This window comes from Leuresthes tenuis, unplaced genomic scaffold (genome assembly GCF_036924035.1).
Source record: "Leuresthes tenuis unplaced genomic scaffold, fLeuTen1.0.hap1 SCAF_2, whole genome shotgun sequence".
NCBI lineage: Eukaryota > Metazoa > Chordata > Actinopteri > Atheriniformes > Atherinopsidae > Leuresthes > Leuresthes tenuis.
Genome location: NW_027325356.1, coordinates 9,602,220 through 9,615,635, shown reverse-complemented (window position 1 = coordinate 9,615,635; position 13,416 = coordinate 9,602,220). Strand labels below are relative to the sequence as shown.

Below are 13,416 nucleotides of genomic sequence, written 5' to 3'. Positions count from 1 at the left end.
CATTTTCAGTCTCATGTCAGCAGACAAAAGATGAGCAAAACGCTCGAGACAATGCAGGAGACAAATGATGTGCCATGTATTAAGCAGTACAGCGCTGTGGGCGGACTGACAGAATAGAAAAAATATTACCATGTTGTTCTTCCTTCCCTGAGAGTCCCTAATGTCTGACAGTATTCATAGAAATATAATATTAATTTTGTTGAACAGGAGAGAGGACAAAACAATATAAATTCCTCCAGCAGTTAAAGCCTCTAATGGAACATATTTTCACTTCTCAGTGATTTCCAATTTGACCAAGATTTGTTTTTGTCAACACAGCTGCAGCCCCAAATTGAGCTCAGAGTTGATACACACGGATATGCCTCCCTAAGTTTACATCCTTGGTTATTCATCGGCATCTGGTTAATGCTCTTATGATGAGCGTTTTAGAATGCGCTTCCATTAAACAAAGCTGCAGCTCTCCTTCTCTGTAAAACTTGACTCATCTCTGTAATCGCCTTCCACACAGGTGAGCACAGCGGGCCGGGCTGATGGCCTTGATGGGGCACTGCTGCTGGATGAGTGTCAGATTCCCCTGCAAGAGTGTGAGCGTCTGGATGAGAGCCTGGCGCTGGCCCTCCACCACATCACGCTGCCTCCAGGATGGAACTTACTGGGGAGCAAAGGGACCACGAGCACCGGTGAGACTGGCAGCCATTTGACTGTTACCATACGTTTTTGTCTCTCAATATAATGTTAGAGAGTACGTTTCTGCCGTCATATGTACATTCTCACTTATTATACTAGTCCAGCACGTAATATTGCTGTTTTTCTGGCTTTATTCGCTTTCGCAAGTGAACACTGGACATTTTCAGGAGAGTGTGTTTGGACTTTTGGTTTGGGGTTAAGAAACGCCATTGTTTAGCAGAAGAGGCTCCTTGTTGTGTTGATATTATTAGCACATGATTTTTTACCTTTCTATAATAACAAGAATCCTCTGGCCATACGCCTTTTGAAAGGGGTCCATAGACTGAAACCTGTGATTAAATCAAACATTCCTTCATGTGATTTGACCTTATTGCTTGAGGCCCTTTGTGGTCCTCCATCTGAGCCAATTGAGTGTGTGGATATGAAATGCCTTTCATACAAGACCGCTGTACTTCTTGTTCTGACCTCTGCAAAACGAGTCGGGGACCTTCATGGACTCTCTGTCCATCCCTCTTGCACTCAGTTTGCATCAGATGGCTCGAAGGTGACCTTACGCCCATATGCAGCTTATTTACCTAAGGTTATTCTATCCTACTACAGCTCCACGGTGATCGAGCTCTTAAGTTTTTACCCCCCTCCTTTTGAATCTGAGGAGTGTGTGCCCGGTGCGTTCGTTGAATGCTTGCATTGACCGCACACAGAATGTGCATTTATGTGACCAGCTGTGGTATGTTTTGTCAATCCAGCCAGGGGCAAAGCTCTGTTTAGGGAGAGACTGTCTAATTGGATTGTGGAACCATTTCTCTGGCTTACAGCAGTAGGGTTCTCCCTGCACTTCACGGTGTCAGGGCTCATTCAACCAGGGGTGTGGCAGCGTCATGGGCTCCGTTTAAAGGAGTTTCCGTGGGTGATGCTCATTGGTCGTCAGCGCACACTTTTGTTCGGTTCTACCGCTTGGATGTGGCAGCCCCTTCGGTGGCATTAATGGAGAAGTGCCAAACATGTGAATGACTGATTGTTATCATTTTAACAGGACATAAACCTATGAATGTTGCATAACCACTGTTTGAAGAGAGTTTTAGTGGAAATGACTCCCATTAAGTTCTACAGTTATGGAAGGATGTGGCGGTAGTTATAAAGTGCTCTCTCACTCTCCAGCACCATCACTGCAGTGGCAGAGTGACGACATTTTACATCATGATAGTGAGAGCACTGGTTTAATCACAAACCAAACTATCCGGTCTCAAAACGGTTGTTGTGAAATTGCTTATGACACATCTATTGGGTAAGAAATAACATTGTACAACCACAGCTTCAGTCTAACCGTTACAGATGGTAGTTTTAAATGATCTTCCTGTTATTTTGATGTTTAATATCAACCAGCTGACAACCAGTTATTAGGCCAAAGGTAGGCGTGACTTTCTCGCACAGATCATTCCCTCTTTAGCGCTCTCTTGTTAGTCTGATATTTGGAGTGTGATGGAGCTTATTGAGCTTGTAGCTGCTTTACCCCTGGATTCACAGGGTCTGGCTGTGTAATGGGCTGGCTGCTAAGTGGTCCACTGAGATGATTCCAGCCAATCAAAACAACGCTTGAGATCAGAGGCATGGCAGGGCGTTTCAGAGGTGTCGACTAAAAATATGTACCTGGTCTATTTTTGCTCATCTGCTGCACAGAGCAGATTAATCTGTTATGGAGTCTGTTGAGAGACGATGGTAATTTTTCAAAATGCAGCAGCCACTGTGTACTTGTGATCATATATCATCTTACTACATCAACGCTACTGCTGGCAACGGGGCAAAGGTTAACAATTAACAGGGTATTTACCAAGTGGGCATTTACCACTTGACAATCGCAGTAAAAAACCAGTAAAAAACCACACCATGAAACCTTTTACAATGACACTACCAGAAGGGTCAAGCTGTGGAAATCATTTGCTGAAGCTGAATGACCTTGCAAATACATACCACAGAAATGTGTGACTTCTTTTCTTTTTTTCTAACAAAGCCATGTCGTTGTAGAGCCACACCTGATGGAATCTGAGTGTTAGGCTGTGGCATAGCTGACATGCTGCCCCTCAGACATGTAACTACAAGGCAAGAGCTCATCAGAGATGCTGTACAGAGGCAGTGTTTTATTGGCCAGAAAAGCCAAAAAGAAACTTGTCCAAGTTTGCTTCTGTTGCAGACATTGTTGTCTGGTCATGGGCAAATGAGGAAGGTAGTCCAGATTGAACTGACTGCACCGCAGGAGCAGAGGAGCCACAAAACCCCTGACAGGAATGCCAGGAAGGACCAGGACCTTGTCCTGGAGGGCTAGGGCAGAGGATGCCAAGTTTATCTGTTTCCTGTCAGAGCTGAGTGAAAAGGTTCCCAGGACAGTCTACTTGGTCAGTTCTTTACAGAATCTAAAACGTATCTCTAGATGAATCCTTCTCCACCTCTTTATTAGTCTGCACTCACAGTGTGCTGCAGCCTGTGCAGGCAGCAGTTTGGGTTGAGAGAAATGGCCGTATCAGTGCAAACAAAGACGCATTTTTATTGAAATTAAAGTGCCAGTGTTCTCCATCCGTTCACTCAGATGACTTTAATCAGTTAAAAGAAGCTAAATGAGCTGATTTGGATGATAAACTCTGCAAAGTAATTGCTGTCTGTGAAGCAACATAATAAGACTTCTGGGAGTAGTTTTTTCCCTGCCTCTAGCTCAACTTGAAATCAGATATGAGACCAAACCAGGAGAACCAGCAGAATTTAAGATATGACGGACAGCTTGAAATGGGCTGCCAAAACACAGAAAGTGTGGACTTGAAATAGATGGCCCACGCTCACTTGAAATGTTTTATTCATTGATGGTGTTGCATTTGAGTAGAAAATCATAAAATCTCATTTTCCGCAGTGGCCTCTCTCCCAATTAGATATCATCCACTTGTTACTGTCGGAAGTCTTTGCTTTTTAAAGACGGACACACGCACACACTCATTGGCTCCTTTGCATGAAACTCAGTTGTCATGATTTTGATGTGGAAGGCGGCCTCCAGCAGAGGTGAATGATGTGTGCTCTAATAGGCTGTGCTTCACAATATGTCACAGCTTCAATACAAGACGTTCAGCGGTGGTGAACTGCGGGGAGGGAAGAGGAGCGCAACTCTGCTCTCCATTTATCACATCTGTTGGATGATGGATAGTGGCAGACTGTAGGTGGAGGTGACGGTGGTTTATCTCAGTCATCCTTCACGCTGTGAGCACGCAGCAGTCACTGATCTCAGCCGAGCAAGCCATTTATTGTTGTCTGAGAAATTCCCCTCACCTGGAAAAACTGGCTACGTCGTTAAAAATGGATTACAATTCCCAACTGATTCAACAGGCCCGAACAGGTAAATGACTTAATTATCTGCAGCACCACCTGTTGATGCTTACGTCAGTATGTGGGATGCCAGTTAAAAGTTTTAGCTCGGCTATTATTTGTTCTACTAAACTTCTACTAAACATAAACTCCATCTTAAATTTCTAAAAATGTTCTTACCAGTGTATAGATTTTGTATTGGGAAAGTGAAGCTGCTGTCACATCATGTTAAATTCTGGGTCATTGGGGTCATTGTTCCATCTTAACCCATGTTGGAAGGACCTCACTTGCAGTGAGGCTGCCTCATGCTCATGCTGCACGATGACCTTCTGAAATCAAGTCAATGTCTGCTTTCTCATGGAAAAACAAGTTTTCGACGACGGAGCATTAAAGCAAACCTTTGTCAGTCAGTGCGGTTACCTGAGTGTCAACGGATCGGATTAATGGCTAAATTACAATAAGACTGAGTTATTCAGTTCATGGTAGACACCTTAATCTGACCGGATCGGATTGGGTTACTGGCGATTGAATTAAGACCCGAGATAACTCGGTCCAAACGCCCACTGAACATGCTTGTAGACGACAGTGGATCGGATCGAGCGTTCTGCACATGCTCGAGATTTTTTCCCGGAATCGGCACCTGGAAGTCGAAGGGGACGATATTACTGTTGTTGTCGCCGCCGTCGGAAAGAAATAAACAACGCGATGGAGAATGCGCCGTTGTGCATCGCGTTTGTGCCATAACCAGCTCATCACATCACATGTACATCTTTCTCGAGCTTTGTTGTTGGTGGTGGTGGTGAAGACGTGAACCGGAAGTGGCTCTTTTAGCGATAGTTGAAATGGGTAAAGCACCACCTATCATACTGGGGTATGACATGCTTTGTGGCAGTGATTCGATTCATTCACCGCCATATATCCAAGGATAATTACCCTTGCTCAGATAAGGAGCATAACCCAACTATAGCTATAATCGAGTTAATCTCATCATGTAGAGTGTAGCAGATGGTAAAACCTTTCTGGCCCTCACAAGGTCTTAAAATGAAGGAAATGTTCTAATATTCGGATAAACTACAACACATACCACACTATGATTATTTACTGAACAAAAAAAAAAGTTGAAATGCAAGAACTGGGTGTGAAAAGCCAAGTCTACAGCATGATTTGATGGCTTATAAACCCCCCCTTCAACAGGAAAAACTTTCAGCAATAACTAAGCAGTCTCGCATCATTGTGGAGGAATTTTGACCGTCGGGTTTGAGGGCATTTGTTTATGCACAGCTCTCCTTAGGTTTCCTTAGATTTCCTTAGGTTAAGAAAAGATCTTTTCCTTTTCTGTTTTGGTTCAGTCCACGTTTATCGGACAGATAGCCTCACATTTAACATGAGAACGCTTTGGAATGTACTGTATGACCACCTTCCTTATAACGAGCAGGTCTTCCTCATACTGCCAGGAGCTCTGACCAGTCAGGGACAAAGAACACCTGCGTGGATACAGGAGTGTCTGGCACCGAGACATTAGCAATGGATCACTTGGGCCCTGTGGGTTGTGGAAGGAGTCTGGATTGGGCTTGCTTCCCACACATGCTATCAGATCTAATCAGATTGCCTCAGACTCTTTGTTAAGTTCTTGAAGCCTTCTCTAAGCAGCTTTGCACAGCTGTCCTCCAGGGGGAGACTGCTCCTGTAGGTTATGTGTGATTTGGTTTGGGGTGACAAGGCGAGGCAATCGTTCTTCAGAAGATGGCACTTCCATCCCAACAGTCAGCATGCTGCAAGGTACTCTCACATTCTTTATTGAACAAATCAAAACTCTGAATTGATGACTGCGTTGACAGAAAGGATGGGTAGTTTCGTCGCAAGCCATCCAGTAATTCAAGCCAATATGTATAAAACCAGAAGTTAAACACTAAGGTGATCCATAAGAAAGATCAGGGAATTGACGAAATTAGTGGGGTTCCTCCTTCCTGTACCCATGTCAGTATATCCAGTATATCCAGTATAGAACAATCTGGATCTGTTAGGTTGACAAACACCTTTAAGAGGACCAAAACTGGATTTTTTTATTTGCCCTAAACCTTTTAGGATTTACTTCTTTTATCTGTTTTAAGTAATTTTGAATATATATATATATATATATTTTAAAGAAAAGTCAACAAAAGTTACAAAATGTCTGTGTAAGACAAAAAGTCTTTAGATTTTGTGCTGAGTTTCATTTACCAAAAGAAAAGATTGACTCTGTAACAGTTTGGCTGCCATGACGTCACCAGGTCATTTAATAGCAAGCAAAGCTAACCGCCCAAAAGCTTCCTATGAGCTTTCATCAGAGTGAGCATATCCTCCATTATGTTTCGTGCGAGTCTTGTTCTGCAGCATCAACACTGACTCTCGCAGAAAGAAAATGACTTGGCTGGAATGGCATCCAATTTTCAGAAACCACCAACAAACCCCGCAGTAAAGCATTTCCTGCTGCTGTTTGGCATCGCACATTCCAGTCCAGCCCGGCTCAACCAAGTGGAGCATTACATTTGACCAATTAGCTTGAAGTTCACCACGGCAGGGCGGTTCAGACTGGCCCGGGGTAAATGGACAGAAATCTCTCATCAGCAGAGGTTGGCTAATGATAATTGTACTGCTAATAACACAAAGAAAAATGTCTTTTCACTGCTCAGTTGTAGTTTTCATCTCTCTCTGATCATATCTCTGCAAAAAGCAGACTTAAATCATCCCATCAGAAAGAAAAGATGAGTTGCTGGGACATCATGACCATGTCTGGTTGATGAAGCTGAAAAAACATATTTTTCATGTTTGGTCAAATGAATTTAGAAATTGATAAAAAAGAAAATCTATTTGAAACGAAAGCAAATGTTTCTTCCCTTAGTTTCTGCTGCTAAAAATCCCCACAGCTGCTGTAGAAAACATTTTCGTCTGTGTCGCCTCCACTGACTCTGCAGTACATCTTGACCAACATGGTCATGCTGAAATATCAAGCTTGTGATGTTAATTTTTTTTACGAGTTGGTTTAGACCGTTTCACTTTACACGCGTGCTTCTCTTTTACTCATGCATTTATTGCGCTGTAGAACTCGTTCCCACTCATTTAAATGATGATGTCCGTATAACGGCATCCTCTTTAAAACCGACACTGACGGTCGGGCGGCAAAATAAATTGACTCCAACGGAGAAGTTTGAACAACTGCGTAGGAAAAGCAACATTTTCATCATCTTCCCCAGCCAACATAGAGGGATGTTTATTTACACACGCTCAACATGAGCTGATCTTTGGAACAGCCAACAGCCACTGAGCCTGGCTTTGAGGCTGGAGGGAGCCTTTGTGGCAGCCTGTTGCTTTGGCAGAAAGATGAAAGTTTGTGTATGTGTGTGTGCATGCCCGTGAATATCTGTTACTGTCTTTGTGGGTGCTTAAAGGGGAGAGTTTCAGTGTTTTATAGTGTTTTAAGGAGCTTGACTGATATGTACTGGGCCAACAGGGTACTAAATTTAACATGGCGGTGTGTTGTACTTGTATATGGCTCACCTCTGCTGAAATGAAACGGTGTGGTATGAGTTTGTTGCAAATTCATTGTTTTGGTTGTTTGATTCGCTCGTTTATCGTCTCATATGAGTTACTGCTCCAAACCTTTGCATGTAATCAGGTTTCATGCGCAAACCTGTCTAGTTTAAACGATGGGTGTTATTTAAAAATAATGACTTTTGTTTTTTTCCCTGCAAATACCTGTATTGATCTATTGTTGAAAAAGCTGGAGAAAAGCAAGCTGCTTTATCAGCCTGTAGATACGCAAAGGTAAACAAGGCAAAAAGTTGCTTACTGGGCCGCTGTGGATTTCCTACTGGCTTCAGTAGGCAACATTGTGGCGTTGCCAAGCTGCCGCAGGTGATGGTATGTTGGCCACTGCGCCATGAATTGGTTGCCTGGACTGCCACATGCTTGTCTCTTTCACTCTTTGTTCAGTTGAATCTGCATTTATCCGTGCATTTGTCATCATCTGTCTCCTCCTCAGACCTGAATCCTCAGGAGACTCTGCTGCATTTCTCGGCACGCCGGGGCCTCTGTCGGGTTACGCACTTCTTACTGCAGCAGCCTGGAGCCACACAAGCGCTTCAGTTGGCCAACAGAGAGGGCCACACACCATCCGCCATTGCGGCGTCAAGAGGACACAAAGACCTTCATGAGCTTCTCACAAAGTAAGTGTTTGTAGAGTAACAGAAAAGTATGGTTAATAACAAATAAATATTCAAGTGATTGTTTAATATCCTGTTCACACTTAAAAAGGCTCCTCAGCATCGCCAGCTTCCTCATAAGATCTACTGTACTGTGCAAAAGTCATCAGTCAGCCCTTATTTCTTTCTATTTTGCTTGAAATGAGTCAAATTCTTGTAATATTTTTAAAGTGATCTCAAGCAGAGACCACTGGACTTTTAAAGTTAATTTGAGGAATTTGAGTTTTCTTCTTTTTTTCTTTGGTTCTAAACTCACTCGTAGTGACTCAGTAGTGACCCTATGAATCGTTTGAGCATAAAAAAGACACTTTGTTACAAACAGCCTGTGGCAAAGATGCAATTTATTCCTATTTCTTCAGCTACATCTAAAAAGAAATTCCAAAGATAACACAGTTTGACTGCTTAGATTAATGTTTTTGCACCAACAGCGTGAGGAATTTGCACGAGTGTAGAACAAAAGCAGAAGTGGCAGGACTAAAATCGATTTTCACCGGACAAACATATGAAAGTGATGCACTTTCAGCAAAGACCTGACACAGGACCTGAGAGAGACATCTTCCCTTCAGTTAATTCATCTGCTGTTCACCAAAGTCTCATCAGGAAATATCTCTGTGGGAGGGGAATGGGGAGAAAAGGCTGAGGTTTGCTAAATGATACAAGAAATGGACTAGAAATCAGTGGCAACAGGTCTTATGGAGAGGTGAATCCTCCCCAGCCTACAACCTCAACATTATTGAAGCAGTGTGGGTTCACCTTGACAGAAAACAATACAAAAAGCAGCCAACATCAAAAGAAGAGCTTTGGAATGTGCTTTTAAGAAGCCTGGAGAACTATTCCTGAAGACTACTTAAAGAAATGACAGAAAACGTGTCTAAGAATGTTCAGGCTGTGTTGAAGAATAAAGGTGCTCAGACCAAACACTGACCTTGAAGCTCATGCGAATTGTAGGTGCTTTATGTACTTTACAGGCGCATCTTTTATTAAATTACTGCACCATTTTCCTTTTTTATTGGCAGCTTACAAAGAAATGAGGAGTGACTCAAGACTCGTCCACTGTGTGAGACTGTCCTGTGACAGTGATACCAGCTCAAAGTTTCAGTGAACATTGCCCTCTTCTCTGTGCAAACAGTTGCATGTCAACATATGAGAAAGTGGATGGTTTTATTCCTCCTTACTTGATAGCAGTGGTTGTTGTCCTCACAGAACAATAGAAGCCCCACTGCAGCGCTGTGTAGCTCTTTCAGCTGCAGGCACATAGTTGAGAGCAAATAGAAGTTGTGGGCTGTCAGTATTGTTCCAAAGGAATCCAGAGTGATGGGAAACTATTCTGCAGCACAAAGGCTTCAGTCCTGTGCACACTGACCTGTTGTTGCACCTTTCCAACATCTCACTATGAGCGGTTTTGCGTTAATTCAAACACACCGCAATGCTGTCCCACTTTAATGGACAGGGAATGAACAAATGTGTTCTGTTTGAAGTTAAGTCAAGTCAAGTATTATCCACAATAATTCCTGCTTACTGCGAGACTAATGAGGTCAAATGTTCTCCTTCTATTATAGTGTAACATTAAACTGCTAGAAAAAAAAAGAACAATTCTCTACTAAAAGGACTGAGACGCAGCTTAGAGTGGAAATGGATCCATTTTATGTTTTTTAAGCACTCTTATGTATTTGTGGCAGAATAGTTTTCACTTAAGTGAAAATGAGGATGCCACTAGCTGAAAGACAACTACCACTTAGTGAGCTTCCCTGTTGCCAGGCGTTGCTTTACAACCTCCAGCTCTCTCTTTATGTGTTCGTAATTACATTTCGCTCATGAAAAGTGAAGTCACTCGCAGCCTGGCTGGTGATCTCAGTCGCCAGGCCTCGGAGCGAAGGCAGTCCGCCCAGGATTACGCAAACAGGATCTGCCTTACTGGGAAGTGTATCCACTTAACAGCACTATCTCTGTGAGAAAAAACACTGTACATTCTTTAACTTTCAGCACCTAAGACGGATGCAGAAGGTGGACAGGTCTTCCTTGAATGTTTGTCCACCTCTCGTGGCCTTTTTAAGGGTATCGCAGCATGTATTTTTATGTGTTTTTGTTAGACTGGCTGCTGTGTCTGGACCTTCTTTACTGTGTTTATTTCATGGCAGAGCTGAGACGGATGCTGAGACTGACCAGAGGACTGAGACTGCGCAGCTGTTCTCTGTGGACGCTCGGGTGTCTTGCCATGTCGCCACGCTGAACACGCACACTCTGACGGTGAACATCCACCCCGGCTGCGACCCGCCGACCCTTCAGAAGAGTGTGGAGCAGCTGCTGCACCTTATAAGCCATCTTCATGCCAAGGTGAGCCACACCGCTTCACACTTGCAGCAACTTATCTCTGCTCTTATTGGCTTCATCCGGGAGCACTGCTGCTCCTGGACGCTGTGTTTATCTTGTCACTGCCCTCAGTTTTTTTAACCTTCAAGCTTAGTTTGTGTAACCATTGGAACACCTTATGCAATCACGGAGTTGGCTCTTGATAAGAACAAGAGAGCAGCTCTGTTGGGTTTTTTTTTTTTTTTTTTTTTTTAGAGAAAAGGGTAACATTTATCCTCCTCTCTTTCTGTACTCCACAGGGAGTTTCTGTGCTGGAGCTACAGATAGACTCTCTTCACACCTCTGCTGAATGTTGTGATGGTGTGGAAACGAACTTAACCTGTCCGGGGCAACTCCAGCAGGCTTCTTCGGCGTCAGAGTGCCTGGATTCAACAGCCGAGGGGAGCGGGGCAGAAAACTGCCCGGGAGAAAACGGCAACGCTGTTGACTCTGTTGATTGTGGACATGGCGAGATTGGGAATGCGGAGAAAGACTGCTTTATATCTGTGAGTGCTCCAACTTCAGAGCATGGCCTCGGCCCCCCAGAGGACCGGGTGTGTCTCAGTTCAAACTGCGAGGGAGAGCTTTGCCAAACGGAGGAGGAGGGGAGGGAGCAGCCCGTTGTTTCCAGCCAGAGTTTGAGTTTGTGTGACAGGAGCGAAGGAGCACAGGGTGAGACTGAAGGGGAAAGCGCCGGTGTGGGAATCCTACCAGCAGCAGCAAGCTGTGGTAAACAGGCAAAGGAAACTGATAGAGGGGAGGCTGCGATCCGGGAAGAGCAGGGAGAGGGACTGTCTGAGCAGGAAGCAAAGGACAGCACAGCCCGGAGCAGGGAGGAGGAGACCAGCTCAGAGTCAACAGATCTAAGAGCAGCCAGTGGAAACACAAACACGTCAATCATGGGCCAATCTCCGTCATCAGAATGCTCCGAGGTTTCAGACGACTCTGATTCCGAAATGAAGGAGTGCGGTCAGGAGGGAGAGAATGTGGAAGAAGAAGTAGCAAAACTTATCCAGGGGCTCTGTGACACACTCTGTCTCGATGAAGATGAGATGGAAAAGGAAGGGTTAACAGACCTTGTATCAACCACAAGAGGCCTCCCCAGCCCATCGCTGATAGACTGCGGTGATGTAATCGACGAGCCTGAATCTGCTGTTCCACGTCTTTTGATAGAAGGCCTCCATGAGGGGGAACCTCCGCCAGACATAAACAGCCAAGAACAAAACCAGGAAACAGCTGGTGGGGATTATGCTGCTCAGCAGCAGCAGGGTTTGGCTCCAGAAACTGGTTGTCATTCTGGGAATTGTTCTGTTGCAGTGAGTGTTAAAGAGCTAGATGGTGAAGACGGAGACAAACCCAGTGGAACTGAAAGCACAGGTTTCTCTTTGGATGGGCCTGAAATCGTAGATTTCCGGACTTCTGGCAGTTCCATACAGGAAACACAAACCGATCTGTTAAACTCTGAGCTGTCGCCTGAAAAGATGCCCGTTAAAAGACAGGCTGACCATGATCCGGGCACGGCTCATGGCTTCTCCAGCGACGATGAAGGCAGTTTCAGATCATTTGGGAGCTCTTCAACAGAAATATTCCACCCCACCCAGGACAGCATTTCAATGGAGGATCAAGACTTGCTTCAAAACAAGATAACAGAGCCATCCTCAGCGAGAAGCCAGATTGATGACCCAAACGATCCCGAGTCAAATGAAAACAATGAGCATTCACTCAGTGTGGACGAGGGGCTCCCCTTGGAGACTGGTACAGACCGCAGCCAGGATGGCACTGAGGCTGAATCACAGCTGTCAGAGAACATCCAAACAGTGGAGGCTTTGAACGCTGAGGGCACGGAAGAACTGACTCCAGAACTTTCCAAAGAGAATTTGTCGTTAGATCCGGTGTTGTCAGTGAGCGAGGACACACCAACAGTGGAAGACCATGACGGTGAAACTGGAGAATCCAACAGCTCTGACCTGAATGGAGAGATCGAGCATTCTGCATCAGAGTTGTCCCCTGTGGGTCTGTCAGAACCAGGTCCATCTGTCAGAGAAGAGAGCAAAGTTATTCTTCCAGTTGAAGAAGATGATCAACAGGAAGAGACGAGTGATAGATCTGTGGAAGTGGCAGCAGAGGAGAGTGGAAATGTGCAATTTGTGTTACAGCAACCCAAACAAGATGACTCGGAGCAGACGGCAGACGAGGCATCAGCTGATCTGATGATGTCCTCCTCAGAGGTTTCAGAAACACCTGCTCCCAACGGTGAAGCTTCCACAGAACCTCCCGTTGAGAATCAGATGGCTGAAAACCAAGAGGCTCGTGACACAGTGGATGGAACTTTGGAGAGCGGCGGCAGTGCAACCCGAGGTGGGTAAACACTGATTTATATCCTTCCCGGACCAGTTTTATTACCGCTCTACTCACACTCATGCATCACAGGGCAATATGTTTGTCAACGTCCCATTCTTGAGGAAATATGCTAAATCAGATTTAGTCCTTTTCTGGTGATTAATGGCAAAAGCTGTGAAAAGTTAAATGCCACATAGATCCCTGTAATTTTGCTCAAAGAGGTTTTTATCTTTTGTGTGACATTCTGTTGTGATCTATTGTTGCAAGACATGTTTTGCTCTTTGTGCTTTTTCTTTATGGCTTATAGTCCTTCTAATTAGGATTCAGCGTTCATCAATTAGTTCGTTTGAAATATTTATTTGTTTCAGTTTGACATCTTCACAGTAACGTTTTCCACATCTTTTCATGTTTGGACACAATTCCTATTATGTTTACATGTTCTGTGTGAGTCTCCGTT

General features: G+C 44.4%; 2 protein-coding genes across 8 annotated transcripts in view; one reads left to right on the top strand and one right to left on the bottom strand.

Annotated features, from left to right (window-relative positions):
- The window catches only part of lrrc28 (leucine rich repeat containing 28), a 362,729-nt gene that overhangs the window by 166,407 nt on the left and 182,906 nt on the right, over positions 1-13,416 (bottom strand). The gene's annotated exons all lie outside the window — the stretch shown is intronic.
- LOC140301581 (A-kinase anchor protein 13) overlaps positions 1-13,416 on the top strand; it is a 103,158-nt gene that overhangs the window by 31,265 nt on the left and 58,477 nt on the right. For all 7 annotated transcript variants that reach the window (XM_072380126.1, XM_072380123.1, XM_072380124.1 and 4 more), the window contains exons 5-8: positions 509-680; positions 8,051-8,234; positions 10,409-10,604; positions 10,880-12,977. In XM_072380126.1, the coding sequence (XP_072236227.1) occupies positions 509-680; positions 8,051-8,234; positions 10,409-10,604; positions 10,880-12,977 (2,650 nt within the window). The remainder of the gene's footprint in view (positions 1-508; positions 681-8,050; positions 8,235-10,408; positions 10,605-10,879; positions 12,978-13,416) is intronic.